Source organism: Centroberyx affinis, unplaced genomic scaffold, assembly GCF_046629955.1.
Source record: "Centroberyx affinis isolate AG114_WGS23_722 - 3 ecotype Tasmania unplaced genomic scaffold, CSIRO-AGI_Caff_v1 ptg005714l_1, whole genome shotgun sequence".
NCBI lineage: Eukaryota > Metazoa > Chordata > Actinopteri > Beryciformes > Berycidae > Centroberyx > Centroberyx affinis.
In genome coordinates this window covers 14,201-37,746 of record NW_027282887.1, presented here as the reverse complement: position 1 = coordinate 37,746, position 23,546 = coordinate 14,201, and the positions used below count along the sequence as shown (strand labels likewise).

Sequence of the window (23,546 nt, the reverse complement as noted above, 5' to 3'; positions counted from 1 at the left end):
TGCACATTGTGTGTAAAATGTAAATTCACAATTCAGTCAGTTTTTCTTTATTTTTTCATAGTCTTTCTTGTCTGTTATGAATTGCATATATCAACGTAGTTTAGCAGTAGAGCGCACACCCATAAAAAGGTGCAAACCAACGGTCCAAAGAGTAATAATGAAGGTTGCACACTTCTCTTGAAAATGTTTATTTTAGATCACAAAATAAATATTTTCGTATGGAGAGAAGTGTGCAACCTTCATTATTATTATTACTATGAATTGCATATATCTCAATATTTACATCATTTTTAATTTGTTTCATGCTGCATGCATTCCATTTTGTGGGATATTTTCTCTGACAACGTCCAGCTGCTGTTATGTTGCACACCCTACATAGGCTTACATGGCATAATTCATTTTTCATTCATATATTTCTACTTTAAGGTGCTACATGTAGCTTTTTAACATCAATAACTCCGCATTACCGCATTCATTTTGAGACATTAATATTACCATAAAGAGATGGGACCACCACTGAGAAGTGACACTGGGTCAAATTTCGCCAGAAATCTGCTGGATTACTTTATGGCACAAAACAGGAAGAGGGTGCTGTTCTTCCAGAGGAAACAGGAAACAACAGGGTTTATGGGAAATGTAGTCTTAATTTTGAGAAACACCAGCTCTAACAATACCACTGGTGTGAGATGTAGGCTACCAATGATCTTAACCATGGTCTCATTGGTTTGCGTTAATTATGCCAAGGTATCACAGTTAATTTGATAATGATTTATGTTGACAAATGCTACATATGGCATCGTTAACACATTCTAGTGGTGAAATTCTGTTGCCTTTTGGTCATTACCCTCATCTTCTCTTTTCTTATTTATATCCTGCATCAGTTCAGTGTGACACAACAGAAGAGGAGTCAGGCTGTAGGAGTGTAGCTCTGTGGGATGTTGAACAGTTGCTGGGTTGTTTCTTGTTGTTGTGAGAGGTGACGGCTTGTCAGGGAATAGTCTGGGAACACTCTATTGATTCACAGTGTTATCGCGAGCACACACACACACACACACACACACACACACACACACTGTAGGGGCCAGCCTAGGATCAATGAGGAGGCATCAGAGAATCAATGCTTTGCCCTTGTTATGATTCACATCTGGTTTTGACAAACTGCCTTTCTTTATGTATGTGTGTGTGTGCGTGTGTGTGTTTGTTGTGTTTTCATTAACCTAACCCCATACCTGACTACCTCCCTCCTCCCTCTTGCAGCAGACAGGAAAGGAAAAGAGAGAGGAGGAAAGGACTTTTCGGGGTGCAGAGGACTAAATGTATAACACTGGCTGTTTCTAGTCGTGGCTGTGCTTATCCAAGCTTAGTTATTACGGCTCTTTTTATGTCGACACTGAAGCTCATTGGTTTCATTCCACTGGACTTAATAGCATATCATCAAACTCGAGTTATGATAGCATAATCAGTGGCACGTTGAGTTCCGTACGGGACACGCAGTCTGAATCGGGATACTTCTACCAAATAAAAAAAGATCTAAAATGCAGCGGTCTGGTTTCATAAGCCCTCTAAAGACACCTAAATGTAACAAAATCAAGCATCCATGACAGGAACGTCACGTTTCAGCAGCTAAAAAAAAAGAGAGGTTGCCTTCTAACAATTTGGTAAAACTACAGTATGTGGCTAAAGGAGATACATGGATGTATCTACAACAATTATATAATGCGGTTCCGTCAAACACAGTTTTAGAGTTACACCACTTTCATCAGAACAGCGGTAACTAAAGATTATGGTTGTATTTACTCGTTTGTATGCATGTGCATGTATTTTAGTCGTTGACATCTGAGTGTATTTGCCTGGTTGTGTGCATTTCCATTTAGTGTGATTCTGTGCTGTTTGTTTAATAGTCTTTTGTGCCTGAGCCACTTAGCTAAACCAACATTGCCATAATGATAAGCCTCTCCCTCTATCCTGTCTTTTTTCCAGCTTCTGTGTGTGTGTGTGTGTGAGTGTGTGTGTGTGTGTGTGTATTAATGAGCCCCTTGTTAAAGTTTAATGTCTCTGTTCCACCGTTGTCAGGGAGATTTACCGCTGAGCCCTATGGGAAATGTCTGCCCCACTGCACCCAGGATGGCGACAAAACACACACATACACATACACACACACACAAAAGCATGTGCATTAGTATACACAAAGTGCATAAATGGTCAAATAAGTCTAGGCACCACTTGTATATCAATTTCATTACCGCAAGTGAGTAGTGAATGAAGATTGTAAGTCTCCTCCGTCCCTGGAGGAGATGTGTGTGTGTGTGTGTGTGTGTGTGTGTGTGTGTGTGTGTGTGTGTGTGTGTGTGTGTGTGTGTGTGTGTGTGTGTGTTTTTCTTCTGAGCTTCACACACGGCTAACTCCAGTACTAGGTCAAGCACATCGTCTTCTCTACATCTCCATGTCTCTTTATGCATGGACTCCTCCTTGAACAGGCTGGAGCATTGTATTTTTCTTAACAAGGACGCTGTGACACCAATAGCCGACTGCTATCACATTTGGACTCAACAAGTCATAATAGGTTATTTGCACCTGAAAATGTACATAAAACTCCAAGCTTTGAGAACATCATGTCCAAAATCATGTGTTTAGTCTGTGTGTTATCTTTCTACATAGTCTTTGCAAAGGAAAACACTCAACAAAGAGGATCTGTTGCAATATTCAATACAACTTCACAATGGACAAAGCATGATGTGACCTCTGGTCCTTCATCAGTGTCTGAAAATCAAAATCAATGCAACACAACTCGATTTGCTGCCTTTGTCCACACAGAGAGGGATATGAAAGCTGTATAATGGAGAAAATCATCAAAATGCATTTGTTGCCCAATTATGCAAAATTAAGTATCGGGCCAATATTGGTGTTTTATTAAAAAATGGGATAGTCCAGTGAAGTCAGTGACATAACGCACTGGAATACTCAGCAATATACTCAAATACTATTATTTACAGCTGGGATACACCAATATATTGGTTTGCCAATATATGGGTCCGATATTGGCCTTTTATTAAAAATCAGATCTTGTCCATCTCTGATATGATGATGCGGTTTGATAGATTATTTTATTGTAGAATTTATCAATACCACACTGGTTGTCGATGGGAAGCCCTTAACCTAAATTGATTGTAATGCAACATTTGGATGAGATTCCACACAAGTATGCATGAAATTGTTTTATTATTACTATCACTGGTTTCAGTGGGGAGTCTGAGTGTCCCATGATGCTCTAAATGCTGTTTCAGAGGCTTTTCCACCATGACAAGAGTAAATTTCTGGGGGAAACACTGAATACTTGAAACTTCTTTGATTATTTTTTTTTGCCATGAAATTGCTCTAATCCAAAACATATTGCTATCAGTCTATACTCTCCAGTCAGCGTAATGGATTGGATCTGCACTGTGTATTTTGAAGTTGAATACTTCGATCTGGTATCTGCAGTGATATGAGGAATACTGAAAGGAGGAGATAAAGAGAGCAGGATGTTTGAAATGCTAATTTTACTTTAGATGGCAGCGGCATGGCATGATGGGGAATCTAGACTCTGATTAGAAAATGGGTTTTAGTGCTTCTTCTCCTTTAACCTCATGGCCTTTCATGTGCTACATATTTCTTAATGGGTGGTGCCTCCTCTGATATACACACAGGAGTATTACAGCTTAGTGGCCTGCCAATACACACACACACACACACACACACAAAAGCAAATGCAAATGCACATATGCAAACACACATACACACACGCAAATGCACACATACACACATATATACACACACCAAACGCAGGCATGTCACAGATGCTCTCCCTGCTGCCTAAAAACACACACTCTCACACACACACACACACACACACACACACGCATATGAACATAAACACTCAAGCTCATATGCATCCACAGCACATGTACACTCAAACACATAAACACAAATGCACACACACACAAATGTGCGCGCACACACACACACACACACACACACACACACACACACACACACACACACACAGTAACATAATGTAGACTGTAGCCTACATTACACCACATTGACATGTCACAAGCAGCCGGCCTGTGTATTTGCCCTCAATAACAGTGTCTGCCACCAGCATGAATAATGGAAGATAATGTTGTGCTCCTCACACTTCAATGAATAATATATATATATATATCCATTTCTCTCCCTCTCTCTCTCTCTCTCGCTCTCTCTCTCTCTCTCTCTTTATGTCTCTTTATCTCTCTCTGTTTTTTCCGCTTCTCAGGGATGAGGGAAGACCCGTCTGGCGGGCGAGTGAATGAAACGAGGGCAACGGACAAGTGAAGGAAAGAGAAGAGAGAAGGAAGAGTGGGAGGCAAAGAAAAGGAGGGAAACCAATCAAACAGAAAAGGATTTTCAGATAAATAAAGAGCACAAGAGGAACTAGTAGGAGGGGGAGAGAAAAGTGGAGGAAGAGAGGAGGGAGGGAGGGAGGTAACTCAATGAAGGAGTAGAGACCGAGTTGAGGATAGATCGAGGTAGAGGGAGAGAGATAGAGAGAGGGAGGGAGGGGGGAAAAGAAACACAAAGTGAGAAAGAGGAGTGAAAGGGAAGGAGAGGAGAGGGGGAAAAAAAAGGTGGAAATCTCCAAAAGGTAGGAAAGGAAAGCGTAGGATTGATAGAAGGAGGGAAGGAAGGTCTGGATGGTCTCCACGGCGACGGCCAGCAGGTCTCGCCCCTTCCGAAGATGGCCTCCAACTTCAACGACATCGTCAAGCAGGGCTACGTACGCATGCGCAGCCGCAAGCTGGGGGTGAGTGTGTGTCTGTGTGTGTGTGTGTGTGTGTGTGTGTGTGTGTGTTGTCCTTGCTCTCTCTGTTGATGCGTTAAACCCTGACACAAACAAAAAAAAGTCCATCTTAAGACATTTAGTCTCATATTCAGGTCATTTTTTCCCTTATATATTTCTTTAAACAAGTGACAAGTGATTTGCTTCCAATGCAGTTTCACTTGTTTCAGGAATTTTACTAGAAACAAGTGTGTTAATCTTGATTATGGATCAACCTGCCTGAGGATCTTCGGCTGCTAAATCTGTATCGTCTTTCAAATCAATTCTTAAAACTCACTTTCATGGACTTTTATGCAGTAATCTTGTATTAATTGTTTTTGACCTCCCTTGTATAGCTTTCTTTGATGTTTTTTTCTTACCTTGCTTTCATCTCATCTGCCTTTGTAAAACGCCTTGTAACTGATTTGAAAAGTGCTCTATGAATAAGTCTTCTTCGTATTATTATAATTATATTTTGAAACAAGGCACAATAAAGCAGGCGTCTCCACTAGTATCAATAAAATGAGACTTAACTCCTTAAATCAAATTAATTTGTTTTGGAAAGAAGTGGAATTATTTCACAGCTTTGGCAGATTCTTTCACTTGTTTTGAGAAAAATGAGATTGGAAGACTTCATACTATGACTTGTCAAGATGGATATGTTTCTGCAGTATGTGCTTCCTTGTCACTGTGCGGCCAGTATGTGAGGCTAGTATGACCTCGGCTCCTCTTGTTAACCAGATTGAACATCTCCTGAGTTTGTTACCATCCGTTCTGTGTACATTTCTGCCTCTGGCTTGAGCTGCATAAATTGCATGGGAAATGCTAATTTGAGCAAGCGTGAGTCACATTCAAATGGCGTTGGCAGTGGAATTCAACTTTTTTTTTTTTTTTGCATGAGTCATATTATGGAAATGAACACAAATCAATTTGAGTCAGGTTCTGTTCGCCAGCTCACTTCAAATAACTGTCTCCTCCGCTATCGCCGCTCCCACAGCTGAATGAACGGCGGTATTTAGCTCAGTGATGAAATTCCCATTTCAGCATGAACTCACCATTTAGGATATTACCGAAAAAAGTTTCTCGTCCCGAAGTTTCTGCTCAGTTAATAGTCTATATACAAAACAGAATGACCTATGGTAAATAATGTAGATTGGTTCTCGATTGTCAGTGTTTGACTTACCTTACAATGAACATTCTTTTTCATTTGTAAGGTACATTGTGTGTGTGTGTGTGTGTGTGTGTGTGTGTGTGTGTGTGTGTGTGTGTGTGTGTGTGTGTGTGTGTGTGTGTGTGTGTGTCTGCCTGCTGACAGCAGCATGTCCTTACTGCTAGGTCAAAACCTTATCACTGAGACAGATAGAACTGATGCTCGGAAGACGTGGCACACACACTGTCTTTCAGTGTGTGTGTGTTTAGGTTTGTGTGTGTGTGTGTGTGTCTGTGTGTATGTGTGTGTGTGTGTGCGTGCGTCACTGCTACCGTGGATATCAAAAGTTGACACACCCTTTTGTTTGCCTCGAGGCTTGAAATAAAACCCATTTGGATAGCGTAACCATCGAGATAAAAACTAATTTCTGACGCTGTATTTAAAAATGGAAAACTCAATCAACATGTTGTGACTTTTTATAGTGTGTAGACATCGATGCCGTGAGAATGTAGGCATGTGTGTACGAGAACGTCCTACAGAGAATCCCTGCCTCCGACATGAAACGGCCGAGACAACAGGGGGAAGGTCTTCTCTGTGATTTGCAGTACTCCTCCAAACCGGAGCCGGGATCCTCATTCCCCGGCAAAGCCTCGGAGGACCGCTGCTTATCTAGCGCTGGGACCGAGGGCTGTTCCGGATCCCGTGCTCTGCGTTAAAGAAGCGGGGCTTTGATATAAAAAGGTCGGACGGCGGAGTCAGTGCAGATTACTTCCCGGCTGAGGTCTTCTGAGGGCACGGCTCTGCTTTCTGAGCCCTCTCTCTCTCTCTCTCTCTCTCTCTCTCTCTCCCCCCCCTCGCATGTCCTCGCCAAAAAAAAACCAGGCTTTTGTTCAGCAGGAGGAAAATGTCTGATTCTGTTTTTGTCCTCCATGAGGAAGTCGGAGGTAGGACTAGGGATTGGTCTCCGGTCGTTCGTTTGTCCGTCCGCAAAATCGCACTAGATACCTCAGACTGATGAGATTTTTACAAAGCTTGGGGGAATGATGCATCTCACCACTGCGTTCTGTTTTTTTTATTATGTCGTGCCACCACGGTACTTGGTTTGTGGGACATTATCTTGTCATGGTGACGTCTGTTTGTCTGTGTGTATGTAGACACATTTTAATGTGATACATACTGGAAACTTTATAATGCAGTTTAAGATACAAAGTTCATATTAATACTGCCCATGTGTTACGTGAAGACAAGTATGTGATATGGCATGGCATATTTGCTAAGTAATTCTAATAACTAGCATAACTAGTTATGTTTAATATATCATGGGGATTATGGCGGGACATTAGGCAGCTCATCTGCCTCTTGTTCAAAGTTACACTCACTGTATAACACATAATATCTCAGACACCACTGATACAATTTTGACAAAACTTAAAGGAATGATGCATCTCACCATCGTGTTTCAGCATTTTCAGAACTGTCCCATGGAGGGAGCTACAATTACAGGTCAAAATCAGGTCACATATTTGTTACCCAGTGGGGTTCTGTATCATTCAACACCTTTTTTTTTTTTTACCATTTACTGTTTCCTTGTCTTTAGATTAACATTTTTATTTTGAAATCATAAACAAAACATTTTACAATATATTATCATGACCTTACTGACACACAGAAAGCCTATTTGCCCTACAGATCATGGTATTTATTATGATATACCAGTAACGTATTAGTTTAGAATAGTGGTTCTCAAACTACAGTTAAGGGGCCCCCAGGGGTGCTTGAAGGGGTGCCAGGGGGTCCCCAGCAAAATAAAGAATAGTTTAATTTTGCTCTAATTTTATTCACTAAAATTACCCCAATTAAAGAATGTAGAAGAATGCATATTGTTATCATAGGTTTCACTCAGCACTATTATGTGTAGGGAGTTCTACAATTAAATACTGAATCAACAACAAAAATCTTGCCATATGCGGCCCTTGGTACTAAATCTTATCAAATATGAGTCCATGGCGCTAATGTGTGTCTGTTTGGTGGGTCTTTGATATTTAAAAAGTAGAGCTCCTGATTTAAAAGATGCTTCAGGGAAATTTTCATTGATTCTTTAGAGGGTTAACTCAGAGGGCTGTAGCCAGGCGGCTGGACCAAGGCGAACTTGGCAAGCTTTTACCTCCAGTCACTTTCTCTGTGTCCTTTCCTTTTTCTGTCTCTCTCTTTCTCTCTCTCTCTCTCTCTCTCTCTCTCGCTCTCTATTGATTACAGTCACACCTCTTTTTCTTGTTTTGTTTTTAAACACTGGCTACTCTCTGTCTTTGTCCCCTGCCTTTTTCCCCCACTCATTCACATTCCCCCGGTCGCTTTATCTCCCTGTTTCTTTCCTCTGCGGTTTTGTACCCAGAGGACTGAGTTTTCGCATCTCATTCTTCCATTTCTGCCTCATTATCTATTTCTCTCTCTTCCCTGTTCTTTCAGTCTCAACGCTCTCTCTCTCGCTCTCTCTCTCTCTCTCTCTCTCTCTCTCTCTCTCTCTCCCTCCTTGCCCTTTTTCTTTTGCTGTCTTTATCCATCTTTGCCCTGTGCCAGTTTTCCTTGCTGTCAGCCCATGCATTGTGATGAATTGTGTAAAGCAGAGCTGGTTTGGCACCACTGTAATGCAGCTACCATGCTTCAGACATGGAAGGCTCTGTACCACTTTAAAGTTGGAAAAAGGTGAATGGATAATAGTCATTAAAATAAGGTAGAGAAGAAGTGAACTGATGATGTCAGGGTATCCGAGGGTATGGAAATGTTTTAAAATAGATTATCTAAAGGCCTTAAATAGTATTAAAATGACTTACTTTTTGCACCATGCAATTACAAGTTTCTTTGCACTTGTTCACTCTTAGATTAATCCAGAACAGTGTTAGTAGTACAATATGCATCCTATCTTCTTCACTAAACACAACTGCACAATTTATTTCCTCGTGACCTTTTTCTTATTCTCCCCATTTCGAGTTTCACAACTTTCAGTGGCTATGTTCAGTTGTAAAATAGGTCTAGTTTCACTTTGTTTCTTTTGTTTTTTCTTAAAGTCTTAAATTCAATTCCAAGTAGCAATATAAAGGTCTTAAAAAGTCTTAAACTTGGCTTTCTGAAACCTGCAAATACCCTGGATGCCTAGCAGCTTCGCCCAGTGAGTTCAGACAGCGTTGTAGGAATCCCACGGGAGAGACAGAGACAAAGAGGGGAGAGGAGGGCATAAATATAAAGAGAGACAGAGGTAGAGAGAGGGTTATCTGAGTTATCTGAGTAAGTCCCTGGCTCCTTAGGGCAGAAAGGCCTTGCACAGCTGAGGTCCTCCTCAAGGCTGGGTAGATAGACTACCAAAGTCACGCTTGATTTATCTCAGTAGGAACAACAGAGCCAACGGAAAAATCCCAAGACATGCAAGGTCCCAAATGCACACTGAATTAAACCAACCTCCGGATGCACTGCTGCACCCTCAGAGCCCTGGAGTTCGTACACACTTGGTCTGTTTCCTGGTTTAGTGGCACCACAGTCCTCTGGGTATAATAATGCACTATTCTATTGATGAGATTGATAATCATCAGGCCCTGGATATGGAAATAGAGTTTTAAACAACAACCCCCCCCCAACCTGCCTTACACCCATTATGCGTGAAGTCAATGCCTCGAGGGTCGAAAGGGTTTTAATACGCACCAAAAACAAAAGCAGATGTGAGCTACGTTTGCCCCATCTGTTCATATGCTCAGGTGTGTGTGTGTGTGTTGGTGGAGGGTTTGAAGGGTAGAAACAAGTGCTCGCATAGCCCTTTTCCACACACTGCTAGTAGCATTATAATACATTCTGTATCCTGAAAGTGCATTCCACACACTGAGGCATTAGGTACTTTCCATTCTTTTCCAACTTTGTGATTAGTAGGTTAAACAGTAGTTAGACCAGACAAATCAGTACATTGGAATATGGGGAGAGTTGTACTTATATATGGCACATTTGTTGTAAAACATATACTTGCGTTCAAGCAGTTAATGAACATGATTTCCATTAAGTGTGAGCAGTAACAGCTAAATTTTAGTACCCGGAATAATACAGCCATACGCAAGCAAAAATGGTGAGCAATGTTCTAAATTAATCTGTTTCTGACGCTTATCCTTAAGACCTTTTAAAAGGCCAGCTCAGAAAATATGACGTAGGAGACAGTTGCTTTCTAAAAAACAAAGAAAATAAAAAAAACCCTGTGAAATTATTCATAGAGATTAACAGAGGCCAAAACACCTACCCTAACACCCTGGAGTCCCGGAAGACTCACACAGTCGGAAGTATTTGTGGCATGACTAGAGGCCACAGTAGAGCCAGAGACAGCACATGCGGAGGTGAGAAGGGGTGAAAATAGGTGAGACAACATGGAGGATATCACTTCTGAGACCTCCAGTGATCTCTGTGTTTATCCAACAGAGATATAAGTAAGACAAGAAGATAAGCTTCACAACAATGCCAAACAAGCATATTGGAGAGTTCTGCAATCGCTTCAGCTGCTGACGAACATGCTAGATAAGAGGGTCGAATTTAAGGAGTGCAGAGACGGATATGGCAGCTTTTGTCTGCCAGCTGCCAATCGCTGCTTTAGGCTGGGGACACACTACATGACTTTTTGGCCGATTGTGGCCACGATTTGGATGGCTTATTTTCAACATCAGATCGAGTAGTGCTAGTTTGTGGCAGTCGTACAGATGATCTTGTAGTGTGCGAGGGTTCAGGACTTTAATCTCCTGCTTCCTTACTCAGTTGGACAATCAATGTTATTTCAAGCATGTTTATAATTTTTTCGTGTATAATTTATTCATCTAGTGTGTGTTCCCCAAATCCAAATAATCGTCAACTGTGTGTTCCCAAATGCAACTGGTCGTCAAGTGTGTGTTCCCTGAATCCATCTGGTCGTCAAGTGTGTGTTCCCCAAATCCAACTCTTCATCAAGTGTGTTCCCCAAATCCGACTCTTCATCAAGTGTGTGCTCCCCAAATCCATGTGGTTGTCAAGTGTGTGTTCCCCAAATCCATCTGGTAGTCAAGTGTGTGTTCCTCAAATCCATCTGGTAGTCAAGTGTGTGTTCCTCAAATCCATCTGGTTGTCAAGTGTGTGTTCCCCAAATCCATCTGCTCATCAAGTGCATGTTCGCCAAATCCAAATCTTCATCAAGTGTGTGTTCCCTAAATTCATCTGCTCGTCAATTGTCTGTTCCCCGAGTCCAACTCCTTGTCAAGTGTGTGTTCCCTAAATCCATCTGGTCAGCAAGTGTTCCCCAAATGCAACTCTTCGTAATGTGTGTTCCCCAAATCCATCTGGTCGTCGAGTGTGTGTTCCCCAAATCCATCTGGTCGTCAAGTGTGTGTTCCCCAAATCCATCTGGTCGTCAAGTGTGTGTTCCCCAAATCCATCTGGTCGTCAAGTGTGTGTTCCCTTAATCCATCTGGTCAGCAAGTGTTCCCCAAATCCAACTCTTCGTCATGTGTGTTCCCCAAATCCAACTGGTCGTCGAGTGTGTGTTCCCCAAATCAATCTGGTCGTCAAGTGTGTGTTCCCCAAATCCATCTGGTCGTGGAGTGTGTGTTCCCCAAATCCATCTGGTCGTCAAGTGTGTGTTCCCCAAATCCAACTGGTCATCAAGTGTGTGCGCCTCTATGACGCAAAACGAAAAAAGCTGTGAGTGCCAGCCGCTAAGTGTGAGATGTCCGATCTTTCCTCAGTCTGTTCGGTGGTGCAGTGTGTCCCCAGCCTTAGACAGACACAGCACTCTGATCTCATATTCACCCGGCCACATCCAGCCTTCCCCCCATTCGGTGCAAGGGGCCCTGTAAATGTATTTTACATGCTGATGAGGCCTTGAAGGCATCATTAGGTAACCAGTCCTCTGAGACTAATAGGTTAGACTGTTCTGTATAGCCGGAGCTCCCTGATCTGGCATCCAGCTTCACCTCTCCTCCCACACAGGTCACTAACCCTGCCTCCAGCTGCAGGCGGTGTGACCTTCCCACTCCTCTACCTACAACCACCCCCCCCCTCCCCCCCACCCCACCACCCCACCACACCTACCCTGCTGCTAGCTCTCTCATTTTCTACAAATCATGTCTGTTCTTTATTGAGCCATATCTCATTAAAAAAGGAAGTGCAAATGACTTTTGATTGTGAAGCTTTAACAGTGAACCTTAGCACACTTCGCTGCAAAATTTTCACCCAACTCCCACAATCCTCCTCCTCGCTCGCCTTTGTTCCTTCAGAGCAAACTCTCGACTCTCTTTCCACCTGGCATAAACGTATATCTTGGGCCAGTTGGTTTGTATTCAGATGCAACAAATCAAGGTGTAAATGCGCCCAAGATGCTTTGAAGATCTGTGTAAAAGTGTAAAAAAAAATGTAAATGCCTTGAGTCTCCGATCCACGTATAGAAACTATAGAAATCAATCCAACCAGAAATTGAACAAATCATCAGCCGTCAGGCAGCTCAGATAGTAACAAATTTGTCAGCAGCAGAACAAGCGAGACAAGGTGTTTACTGTCAGTTTTAATGGATGGAATTATTAGAAGAGTAAGTGATGTGGGCAGCCATCTGTGTTTTGGTGAAGGAAAGAGAAAATTAATTTCAGTGTGTATACCAGAGATGCATTTTAATGTCAGGTGTAAATGTAATCCAGCTAAATCAAATGTGGACACAATCCAGATACAAGATGCATGTAGGGAAGGTGGCCTATATAATATATGCCATCGCCACAAACAGAGTCTGTACACGTTCACTTTTTGTACAGCTGATCGCACACGTGAACTCGAACACACCCACACACACAGATGCATGCACACATTCAGCCACCCTTGCCCCTGTACATTGCCCTGGGTCTCCTGTTTAACCCTGCCGGCCTCCTCTGCTCCCTGCGGTCAATAACTGCTGGAATGATTTGACCAAAGCACCGACTTAGAAGTTTTCACACGTTCAAACCCGTCTGAAGCCGTCAAGATGTCATCAGTGAAGATTTCTGTAGATTTCTGTCGCTCCTGATAATTATTCTCAGCTTTTTTACACACAACATACTTGCATTTAGTGAGAAACCAAAAACCCAGCAAGTACTTTTCAATGCGTAGCTGTGTCCTGTTATGGCATTTAAGTTATGATCACAAACTGACTTGAAAATGACAAATTTTGTTAATTTTATGATGAATATATCATTCCCTACACTTGAATTCCCACCAAACCTTGATTTTCCAAGTAGTATTCACCACCTGAAAGCTGAGGTGAACAGTATTTTCTATTAGTATTTATTAGCTGTAAGCTGAGGGGAACATATTTTCAAGTATTTACCATCTTTCCCACATGACGTGAATGCAGTATAAGTGTCTCTGTGCTCCAGGCCCACTACCTCCCATACACAGCAGTGTATCATGGTCATTCCAACCTAGGCCACAGTTTGCCCCCCCAGGCATTTCCAATGAATTGTTAAAATCTCATTTCTCACCATTTACATTTTTTAGAAAGACAGAAGAGAAAATATATCATTTCTGTAGATACGGTCACATTGGAGAGCAAACTAGCAGATTACGTATATACAAGAAAAATCTCTCTTTTTTAATCTCATCTATATTCTGTAGTGTATATATATGGTGTGCAGTTGACTTTGTACAGGCAGAGGAAGTACACCGCTTGCTGACTTCAATAAATGCAGAAACACCAATGTCCTCCACTAAAAATTCCGCTTAATATTAAGTATTTGCTATGGAATGTACTTGGTATTAAAGTATCAAAATTACATGTTAAACATAATGAACTAGGAAACTTCAATGAATTAAGCTGAAGGTGTCAGTGGTCTTGTTAAGTTTGCTCTGATAACTTTCTGTAATGTTAGCTAGTTTGAAATGAAAAAATTAATGAACTGTATGCATTTGCCATCACTCTATACGGTGAATGGATAACATAATGGAATGGAATGGCCATTATAAAGAAAGTTCTTGCCATCATGTTACCTGTGGCATTTCCTGCCTTTTCTGGCAGATTTGTGATCCAATACCCATTTCCTGGGCAAAGGCAAAAGCAACGACGACTAACATGACACCTCAGAGTGATAACCTTCACCCCATGATGCAGAGCTTTCCAGACTGTGCAGAACGATAATGCTTCTATCAACAAGGCATTAGCATTTACTCAGTGGTGTGCAACACATCCCGGTGTCTGTTCCGCCAACCAGATACGATCTCAGTGGAGTAGTTATGAGAAATTTTGAAATGGCTCCTGAGACAGCGTTTTCCACCACCACATTGATAGGCGGAAGGCCCGGATGATCACTCAAAATCATTATCTTGGTAGCTATTAGCATTGACCTTGCCTTCCAGGACACGAGCGGGCTAAAGTCATCGGCAAAAATAGCGCCTGCCCTATTACGGAACCACCGTTGCTGAAAGAAGTCACACGCTGCGATTAGACTGGGAGGCTTTAGAAACGCGAGACGCACCCATCCTGAGCGCTACCTAGCCAGCAAGCTAGCAAAGCAGCGGTGGTGATAGCCTAAAGGTTAATGAAGCGGGTAAGGTAAGATACGATCAGATCAAACTCTAATGACGCCTGTGGGGAAACCGGGTAGAGAGGGATGCGCCGTTCCCAGCGGCCGCCGCAACAGCGGATCGATTCCCCGCGCTCAGAGATGATTGTCCTGTTGGGAGACGATGTTTCAGATCTGATAGGAATAGGTCGCACTTGTTTGTGCAGCTTGCCTCCCTGTTGGGAAATTGAACCCCGGCCTCCTGTGTGGAAGGCAGGTGTAGTGGCCACAATACTAATGAGGAGGGTAATGCTTTTGCCTGCTTCGAGAGCTACTGTCAAGATGCCACTGAGCAAGGCACTTAACCCCAATTACTCCAGTGGAGCTGCTCAGTGGTCAGCAGTAGAAGAGTGTGGTTGTACCGGGCAGCTCCCAGTGGACAATATTATAGGACTGGTTGTACTGGGCAGCTCCCAGTGGACAATTGTATAAAACTGGTTGTACTGGGCAGCTACCAGTTGTGGATGTGTGTAACTGTATACGTAAGCAGTGAAGCAAGGTGTTGCAGTAAAGGGCACGCATTCTCAGCAAACCTTTCCATGATAATTAGGGTTAAAAAAAGCCTGGTGAGCAAAATGTTTCTTTACTACCGTAGTATAGCTAGTCACGCTGTCTGCAGTGTGTTGTGCTTTGTTGAACTATGTTTCAACACCCTATGTTATGCAGACAACCTTGTGAGGCATGATGTTCAGTGAGGGAAATGCCCTCCAAAGATTCCGCTTTGGTTTGTGAGTGTGATCGCCATCTTAACATCAGTGTTTCTACTTTTTACATGTATGCTGGTATACATGTAGATTTTTAGGAATTAAGAAAAACAGCCTTGTTTCTGACTGGACCACCATTTATTTTTGAGTTTATCCAATGGGTTTTGAAACAGTTTCATCAGCTCAAGGGGTCGTAGAATTTTCTCAACCCATAGAGGAACATGTGATCCTTCAATTGAAGTAAAAACACAAAAAGCACCTAAATTTGCAAGGTTTTCACATCACAACAGCGATATACAAAAACTGAAGGCATGCACACACAAGCGCACAAAACGGACACAAAGACGCAATGATTCACTCGTACAGCAGCCTATTCTCATGGTAATTCATGCGAAATCAGAAAAGCAGTGGAGTGATTTGAAAGCCCTGTACCTGATTTACAAAGCAAATGAGTTGGTGCTTGGGTGGTAGTTGGATGATTAAAAATTATTGTTGCCATACCAGAGGATTCTAATTTAGACCCCCTGTCAGGAAAATTGTGTACAAAAAGTAAAGGTGATTTCTCACAAACGTCTAATCACAACGCAAATCTTAGACCCACACTGCAAAAAAGGTCCATCTTAGCAAGTCATTTAGTCTCATATTCTTTCACTTATCTAATTTTCCTTAAAACAAGAGAGCAAGACAGCACAAACTGAGTCCATGCCTACTGAAATCCACTAGATGCAAGAGTGGCATCGGAATATCGGATATCAGAATACAACAAGACCATGTTTATTCTTCTTCCGACCAACAAAATGCATTGTGTTCAGGTGAAACAGCACAAACACTGAAAAAAACGTCTTCGGGCTGCCCCACCATTAGTGCGCTTGAGTGCAACCGATATCTAGGCTTGAGGAGTTTTTTTCCTCCTGAATGCGAGCCCCTCTTGCGTCTAGTTGTCCTTAAAACAAGAGACAAATGCTGCCAATTACACTTGCTTCCAATGCAGTTTCACTTGCTCCAGCGGTTTTCCGGAGACAGATATCAATATGTGGAAACAAGGGAGAATGAGGCAGATCACTGCACTAGCAAAATGTAACTTGATTCAAGAAGAATTCCTGAAATATCTCAACTATCTCACCCCATTGGCGGATTTTTTTCTATATTAATACTAAATTAAATGACTTGTGGAGATGGGTAATTTTTTGCAGTGTAGCCCTAATCATAGTTTTTTCTTTTGCTAAACACTAAGTCAGTGGTGGGCCGTTGCCTTACCCACACTAACCTAACCTACTCTAACCAGATTAACCCTTTCAATCCTGACATTAACTGTTGTTGTAAACCAAAGCCAGAGACATTCTTTCAGATTATATTATATATGAGAAAATATATGAATAGACTATATATGATATAAATTATAGGAGATGTGTGACATTTGTTAGTAGAGAGAACTGCTTACACATGCTGTCGCTTTTGGTTAATATTTGACCACACTACGTAGAGACTCACTTGAGCCCACACACACACACACACACACACACACACACACACACAGATGCACACGCACAGCATCTTTCCCTCTGTCCATGTTAGATGGACTGGTGAAGAAGTGTGCACTCAGCAGGATTGTGTTGCCGTGGCAGCAGGATGGTGTGGTGACTGTGGCAGCATAAGGATGGGGGGTGGTTACTGTGGCAGCGGGGGGGCGGGAGGTGACATATTGCTCCCCTGGGAAAAAACAGCCAGCCAGCCAGGAGTGAATTACCTGACCTGTAGTTTTATATTCTCACTCTCTCTCTCTCTTTTTCTCTCTCTCTCTCCAACTCTTACTATTTCTCTCTACCGTCCGCTCATGTTCACAAACCGTCGACATCTTCAAACTTAATCTTAACACTTAACACACACCGTTTTAGCCTAGCTTTCACATGAGGTGTTATAGAGTCACTTCATTCGTGAAATATTATCATTTTCAATCTATATGGTTGGTTGCGAACGACCCGTGGCAGGAAGTATTCTTGGCGTAAAGGAAAGGATGTATCATAACTGGAAACTGCACATTTTATGAGCACCTTCAAAAGAAAAAGAAAAATACCAGGTATCAAGTCACCTCAATGGAAGATATTTCCACTTCTTGTAGAAAACGTTACACTGTTATATATCATCAATCAGTGATATTCAATGCATTCAAGGAGTTATTTGGTGATGTAATTTTAGCTGTACTTGCTTTCCCGCAACCTGCCTCGTCTTCTACGTCAGCTAGCTACATTTCCCAGAATGCCTTTTGACAACCCCCAGAGAAAGGGCATGCCGTTTGTTGCTTTCAATCAAAGGTGGGCTAGTTATACACAGGAATATGATAAAATACAGTACTAAACAACAAAATTGACCCAGAAATGCAAGGTTCATCACCAATAGCTGTTTTTTAACGTTAAAAATGTTTTAGGGTGGATTTTTCCTTTATGTCCTCAAAATTCAAACAGCTACCTTCCAATGCCAATGTGTGAAAATTGTAAAGTGCAGCTTTAATATCCAAGTAAACATTATGCTTCATGTTCTAATTTACCTCTTCCGCATTTGTGTTATCATTTTCTTAATTATTCTTGCTGATAATGTTAAGCACCTTGCATTGCAACCTTTCACAAAAGGTGCTATATCCTATAAGTAAAGCTTGATTGATTGATTGATTCTCACTTGGTCCCTTCCATTTTCTTTTTTCCTCTTAGTCAACCCCCCACCCCCACCCCACCCCCCCCACCCCCACACACACACGTCTTCTTCTGCAGTCTTGTACCACAACGTCTTGTATTCATTCCTCTTGCCTTCATTACTGCCTCATTATCTCTCCCTGTTGTCTTCTGTTCTATTCTCTCTCTCTGCCCCCCTCCCTTCTCCTCGCTTCCTCCCCATAGTGTCTCTGTCTTTCGTTTGACAAAATTTAATGAGCTTTTTAATTGTAAGTCAATTTACTACAGTTGCTAAGTGTAATGCCTTTCTGTGTGTGTGTGTGTATGTGTGTGTGTGTGTGTGTGTGTTGGTGTGCGTGCGTGCGTGTGCGCGCGCACATAGTACAATTACAATTTCTTGGTAATACATACCACTCCTGCAGCCTCTAATTCAGTTTGCAGTAGTCCTCCTCCCTTCCTCCGCCCCTGCAATTTCCTCAACAGCGTTGGGTGGAAACACGTTACAGTAACATTAATTTTCCCACTAACGAGTAGTGTGACAAATTTCCGTCTCAATTTCAGAATAATATTACAATTACCAATCAGAAAAAAAAGCCATTACTTTTGTTATCACCCCCTCTCAACATCAGATTGAAGATGAAGTATCCCAAATTTATTTCCCGCCTTCATCCTCTGATTTGTTTTCCTCTTATTTAGTCATCGTCCTGCTTAGATGAGAAATGGTAGAAAAGTTGACTTTCTCTGGGTGGAAGTATTCCCTCTTCTTTGATGCCTCATAATAGTCTAAATACTGTTTCAGAGGCTTTTCCAACCTGATTAGAATAAAACTGTGGGATACATTGAATCGTTTTTTGGCATGAAAATTGTCAAATTTAAAGATATTGAATATTGTCACAAAATATCGCCTATCGACGAACTTCAATCTGAAAATACATCGGTATCAGCCTTCAAATATCGCCAAATATCGCTCAAAACCTAGTTAAAATAGGAATAAACTCACCTAAGTAAAGTATAATTTGGATAATAGTAATAATACTGTATATACTAGTGCACACACAGTCTAAGGAATCAAACACGTACCTGAACCTTGAAGTGTCTGCTGCAGATATTTACGTTTGGAGTCTCCCCCCCACACTTTTTACATTAACTGACACCACAGAGGGATAACGATGACGCTTCCAACCAATGACAAGATCCCCCCCCCCCACCACCACCACCACCTTCTAAATTCAATCCAGTGGCTGTTTGAGAGGGAGAGTGGACACCATGGGGCGGGCGGAAAGAGACAGAAATTGAATGTCTCTTTCTGGCTCGTCTCACCTCACAGGACACTCTGCGAGCCGTTGTGACAGGACTCTTTCTTTGGCAAATTATTTTTCCTCTCTTCGTTCCATTTCGCCCTTCTCCTTTTCAACCTGCCACCTTTCTTCTTCCTCCTCTCTCAGGACTGTTCAGTACCCGACGCTTATTTCTTTATATGTTTGGAGGTTCAGGTGGATGCAGCCGGAATCGAATGATGCCTATCTCAGTGTCGATTGACTCCACTTTTTTAAGGACCTCACTCCGGTCGCAATTTTCTAAGAGAGACACTTTATAGAAGACGCCACACTCTGTTTACAATGAAAAGAATAGGGTTAGATTTGCCAATTTAGTTGGTTTTATTAAAAATAAGATCTGGTGCAGTCAGTGTCGTCCACATTATATTCTCTTGGGTTTCAGTGGACAGTTTTAGTGTCCCATGATGGTCTAAATGCTGCTTCAGAGGCTTTTCCAAGAATAAACAAGAATTAAACAAGAAACTTCTCTGAGAAACACTGAAGACTTTTAGAGTTTTTAAATTTTTTGTTAATCCTTCACTTTGATCTGATTAATCTGTTTTCTTTCTTTAGGAAAATCAAATTAAGATGTATATTTGTCACTAATCCTGAAACGGATAGGCACACAGACAGATCTGATAAATCTACCTTTAAGCCTAAAAGTACTTGTGCCATGGATGTTGAATAGAGGGATGTTACATCTAATTAATCTATTCAGACTTATTGTTGAGTTGTCATTGACATCTATAGTAACACTAAACCTACATACTCCCCCGATAATCTCAGCCACGTACCAGGATGGTGTGTGTGGGTGATGTTAGCACAATTTCTGAACTCAGAGATCTTCCAAATAATACCATCCTTGTCATCCTTGACGTGGAAAGCCTTTTTGCCAATATTGCTTTACAAGATCGCCCTGAGGATGTCTCCACCCAGCAGATTTATACTGTATATGAACTGCTGTCTGGTCCTGAAACTGAATTTCTCATTTGATGGAGAGTATTATTTCCAAAGTATGGGTTCAAATCTTGCCCCTATTTATGCCAATTTATATGTTAGTTTTTGAACAGTGTTTTGTCTTTAATGAACAGCGGAATCGTTTTTATCATAATATTATTAAAAGGTGCAGTTCATGTACTGAACTAATAGACTTTGCATCTTATCTCAATTCAATTAATCCTGATCTCCAATATTTTATGGCATATGACCAGAGACGTGTGCACTTTTTAGACATGTGGATTGAAATTAGGGATGATAGGCTTCACACCACCCTGTCAGAAGGAAACTGATCTGAATACATTCCTCCCGGCTACTAGTGCACATCCAAAAGCACTCAAATTTGGCCTCCCCAAGAGCTACTTATGTAGGCTTAGATGGATTTGCCATTGCACTGATGATTTCACTGACAAAGCCTGGGTATGAAGTTACGCTTTTCGGCTAGAGGTTCCCTGTCAGACGCTTTATCACATGACACTAAAAATGCAATTTACATACTAAGATGTCTGTGTGATAGATTTATGTAGGTAAAACCACACGTAGCCTGAAGCAAAGCATCAGTACGCATAAGAGTTCCATAAAGACGCTATCTGGTTGCCAATCACTTTAACAACAGTTCCCATAATGTTTCATCTGCTGTTCTGGATACATACACTAGGGTCATAGCACCTTGTTGTAACACAGAGTTTTAGGTACTGGGTACATATACTATACATAAGACAAAAATTTGAAGAAAAGCACTAAGATTTTTTATTTATTTTCAGGTATCAAAATTGTTTTTATGTTGGGGTGTTTTGACTCAGACTGTTGTATTCAACACAGGTCACCTCGGTAACGCTTTATTTTACAGCCCGCTAATTACGGTGTAACTAGTTTGTAATTATGGGGTGGTAATAAAACAACAATGCTGTAGTTGCAGGGTAACAAAACAAGAAGTCCGAGCATTAAGGGGTAACACAACATGTAATTATGAGAGATTTAGAAGGTGTAACTATTTTCATAATTACTGCGTACTTACAATAATACCAGGTACAATAACGTAATTAGGAGGGACTAAACAAATGTTATCATGCTTACAGGTTAATGCAGTGGAAAAAGGCAGCTTGTAAAGTGCTACCCATGTTTCTATTAACTAAATGGGTTGATGCACAGGTTGTTCTGGAAAAAAGAAATTCTACACCTGAAAAGCTGAACTGAAGATGAATAACTTTTCTTTTTATTTTCCTGAAGTATCCCCTCAGATAGGATAGTAGGTAACATTAGAGTGAGCTAACTTGTGGCTTAAATCAGTGAAAGTGCAATAGGAATTAGATGTTTTCCGCATAAAAAATACGGTATCTTAATACAAATACCAAATATTCATTATGTGTTCATAGAATTTAGAATGTCAGAGTCATAAAGACAGACTGACCTGAACACAGACTCAGACTCACAGTTTCATCTCTGATCGCTGTTCATTTAGAAACATCAACAACAATGTCTACAATTTAGAACAGAAAACATGGAGAGTGATTTCCATCTTGGTAAGCCACATGTATTTTTAATTTTATTAATTAACAGAAAAGGATTAGTACAGAGAATTTTGCTGCAAACAAGAGACAGACAGTCAGGATAGACTAGTTGTTTGTGTTGAAGGATTTGCATTTGTGTCCAGTTCTTCCATAGTTTGATGTACGTTGTAAATTCACAGTTAGATTTGTTGTTGAAACAAAACTATGATGAAAGGCAAAAGATGAAGCTATGATGAAGCATGTTGACCTTGAATGAAGCTACATCAGGTGGCCTCATGGTTATTTGATTATTAAGATGTTGCCATTGCATTTCTGTCAGCATCCATGCAAATGGTCGCTCGACTCAACGCCCTTAATGACGATCGCCATGAAAACATCAACTGCATGTTTGCGAAAGTCCAGAATAAGGAGCAGTACCTTTATGCTGAAGCCTCTAGTTTCTCTGGAGTTCCTGCTGAGCTCCACTGTGACCTTTCACCTCAGTCTGCTGTTGGTCTCGGCTCCAAACCTGCTTGTGGATTTGAGAGCCTCAATATATGGGAACCAATAGCCAGCACAGCTTCATCAGCATACAAACTTCTCTTGGATATGGACAAAGGAGACCTTCCTCCCACAGAGAGAGAGTCTCCTCTCATGACCGAAGACACAGTGTTAGGTAATGCTGGAGCATCCATCCACCCAGCTCAGCATGTTGAGGCTCAGTCCAACCTGCTCCGTCTTGTTGAGGCTCCATCCCATGATGCTCCAGTGACTGATGACTTCAAACTCATTGAGAGATTGAGGCTGCTTCAGCACTCCCCCATTGGTTTTGACGATGACGACCACCTTGAGGCAGTTGGAAAGAGATACGTCTATGCTCCCCCAGGTGACTCATCTGGATTTGTGGCTGACTGCTGCTCACCCTGTGGATCCACTCTGAGCTGCCTGGATGAGTGGGAGCCACTGTTCAAATCCCACTTTGACTTGAAGGAGGAGGGATTTGGTGAGGAGCTCCTCTATGCTTCATCACATCTCTCTAGATTTGTAGTTGACTGCTCCCCACAGCATGGGCCGACTCTGGACCAGCTTGACAAATGGGAACCTGTTGTCAGCAGCACTGATTCTCACCTGATGCAGTTCCTCTCAGTCCTCCTGGAGGAGGAACTTGGTGAAAAGCACATGAATGCTTCCTCATCAGTGAGTTCTACATTTATGGCTGCCTGTGCTGCACACCATGCTCCTACTCAAGATCATCTTGATGAATGGGAGCCAATCATCAGAGCTGATTCTAAACTGATGCTGTTCCTCCAGGACTTGGAGGAGGAGGAAGAACAATGTCCTGTTATCATCAAGAGGGAAACGGTCAACTCTTGTGCACAGACTGAGGCTGCTGCTGAAAGCTCTGTGACCGTCCTGCATCAACCTGAATGTGGTGAGGGAACAAAAGTCACTGTCCTCTCTGCTGGAGCTGACAGTAACTCCACCTCAGAGGAAGCTCTCCCCGTCTCTCCTGCTGAATACACCCTGATTCACCTGCTTAAGGAAGGATCAACCAACCTGCTTCAGAAGTCCCAGGCTCCAGCCATCCAGGTTGAGGTCAAAGCTCCACCAAGCCTTGTGGTTGAAACTGTAAAGGACACCAAGGATCTGTCCGTTCTGACCCTGGAAGAGACACTTCCACCCGTCCAACTGGTCAAATCTACAGGACCTCAGAGTTCTGGTGCCAAAGACAGCCTGTTAACAAAACCAAAGAAGAAGAAGCGTGGTGTCTTTTCTTGGCTATCCCGCATATTCCGGAGGAAGAACAAGAAATC

General features: G+C 41.9%; 1 protein-coding gene across 1 annotated transcript in view; it reads left to right on the top strand.

The window, feature by feature from the left end:
• Positions 1-4,607: 4,607 nt before the first annotated feature.
• dok4 (docking protein 4) overlaps positions 4,608-23,546 on the top strand; it is a 32,378-nt gene continuing 13,439 nt past the window's right edge. Inside the window, 1 exon segment of the mRNA XM_071547192.1 lies at positions 4,608-4,822. Coding sequence (XP_071403293.1) covers positions 4,757-4,822 — 66 coding nt within the window. The 5' untranslated portion in view covers positions 4,608-4,756.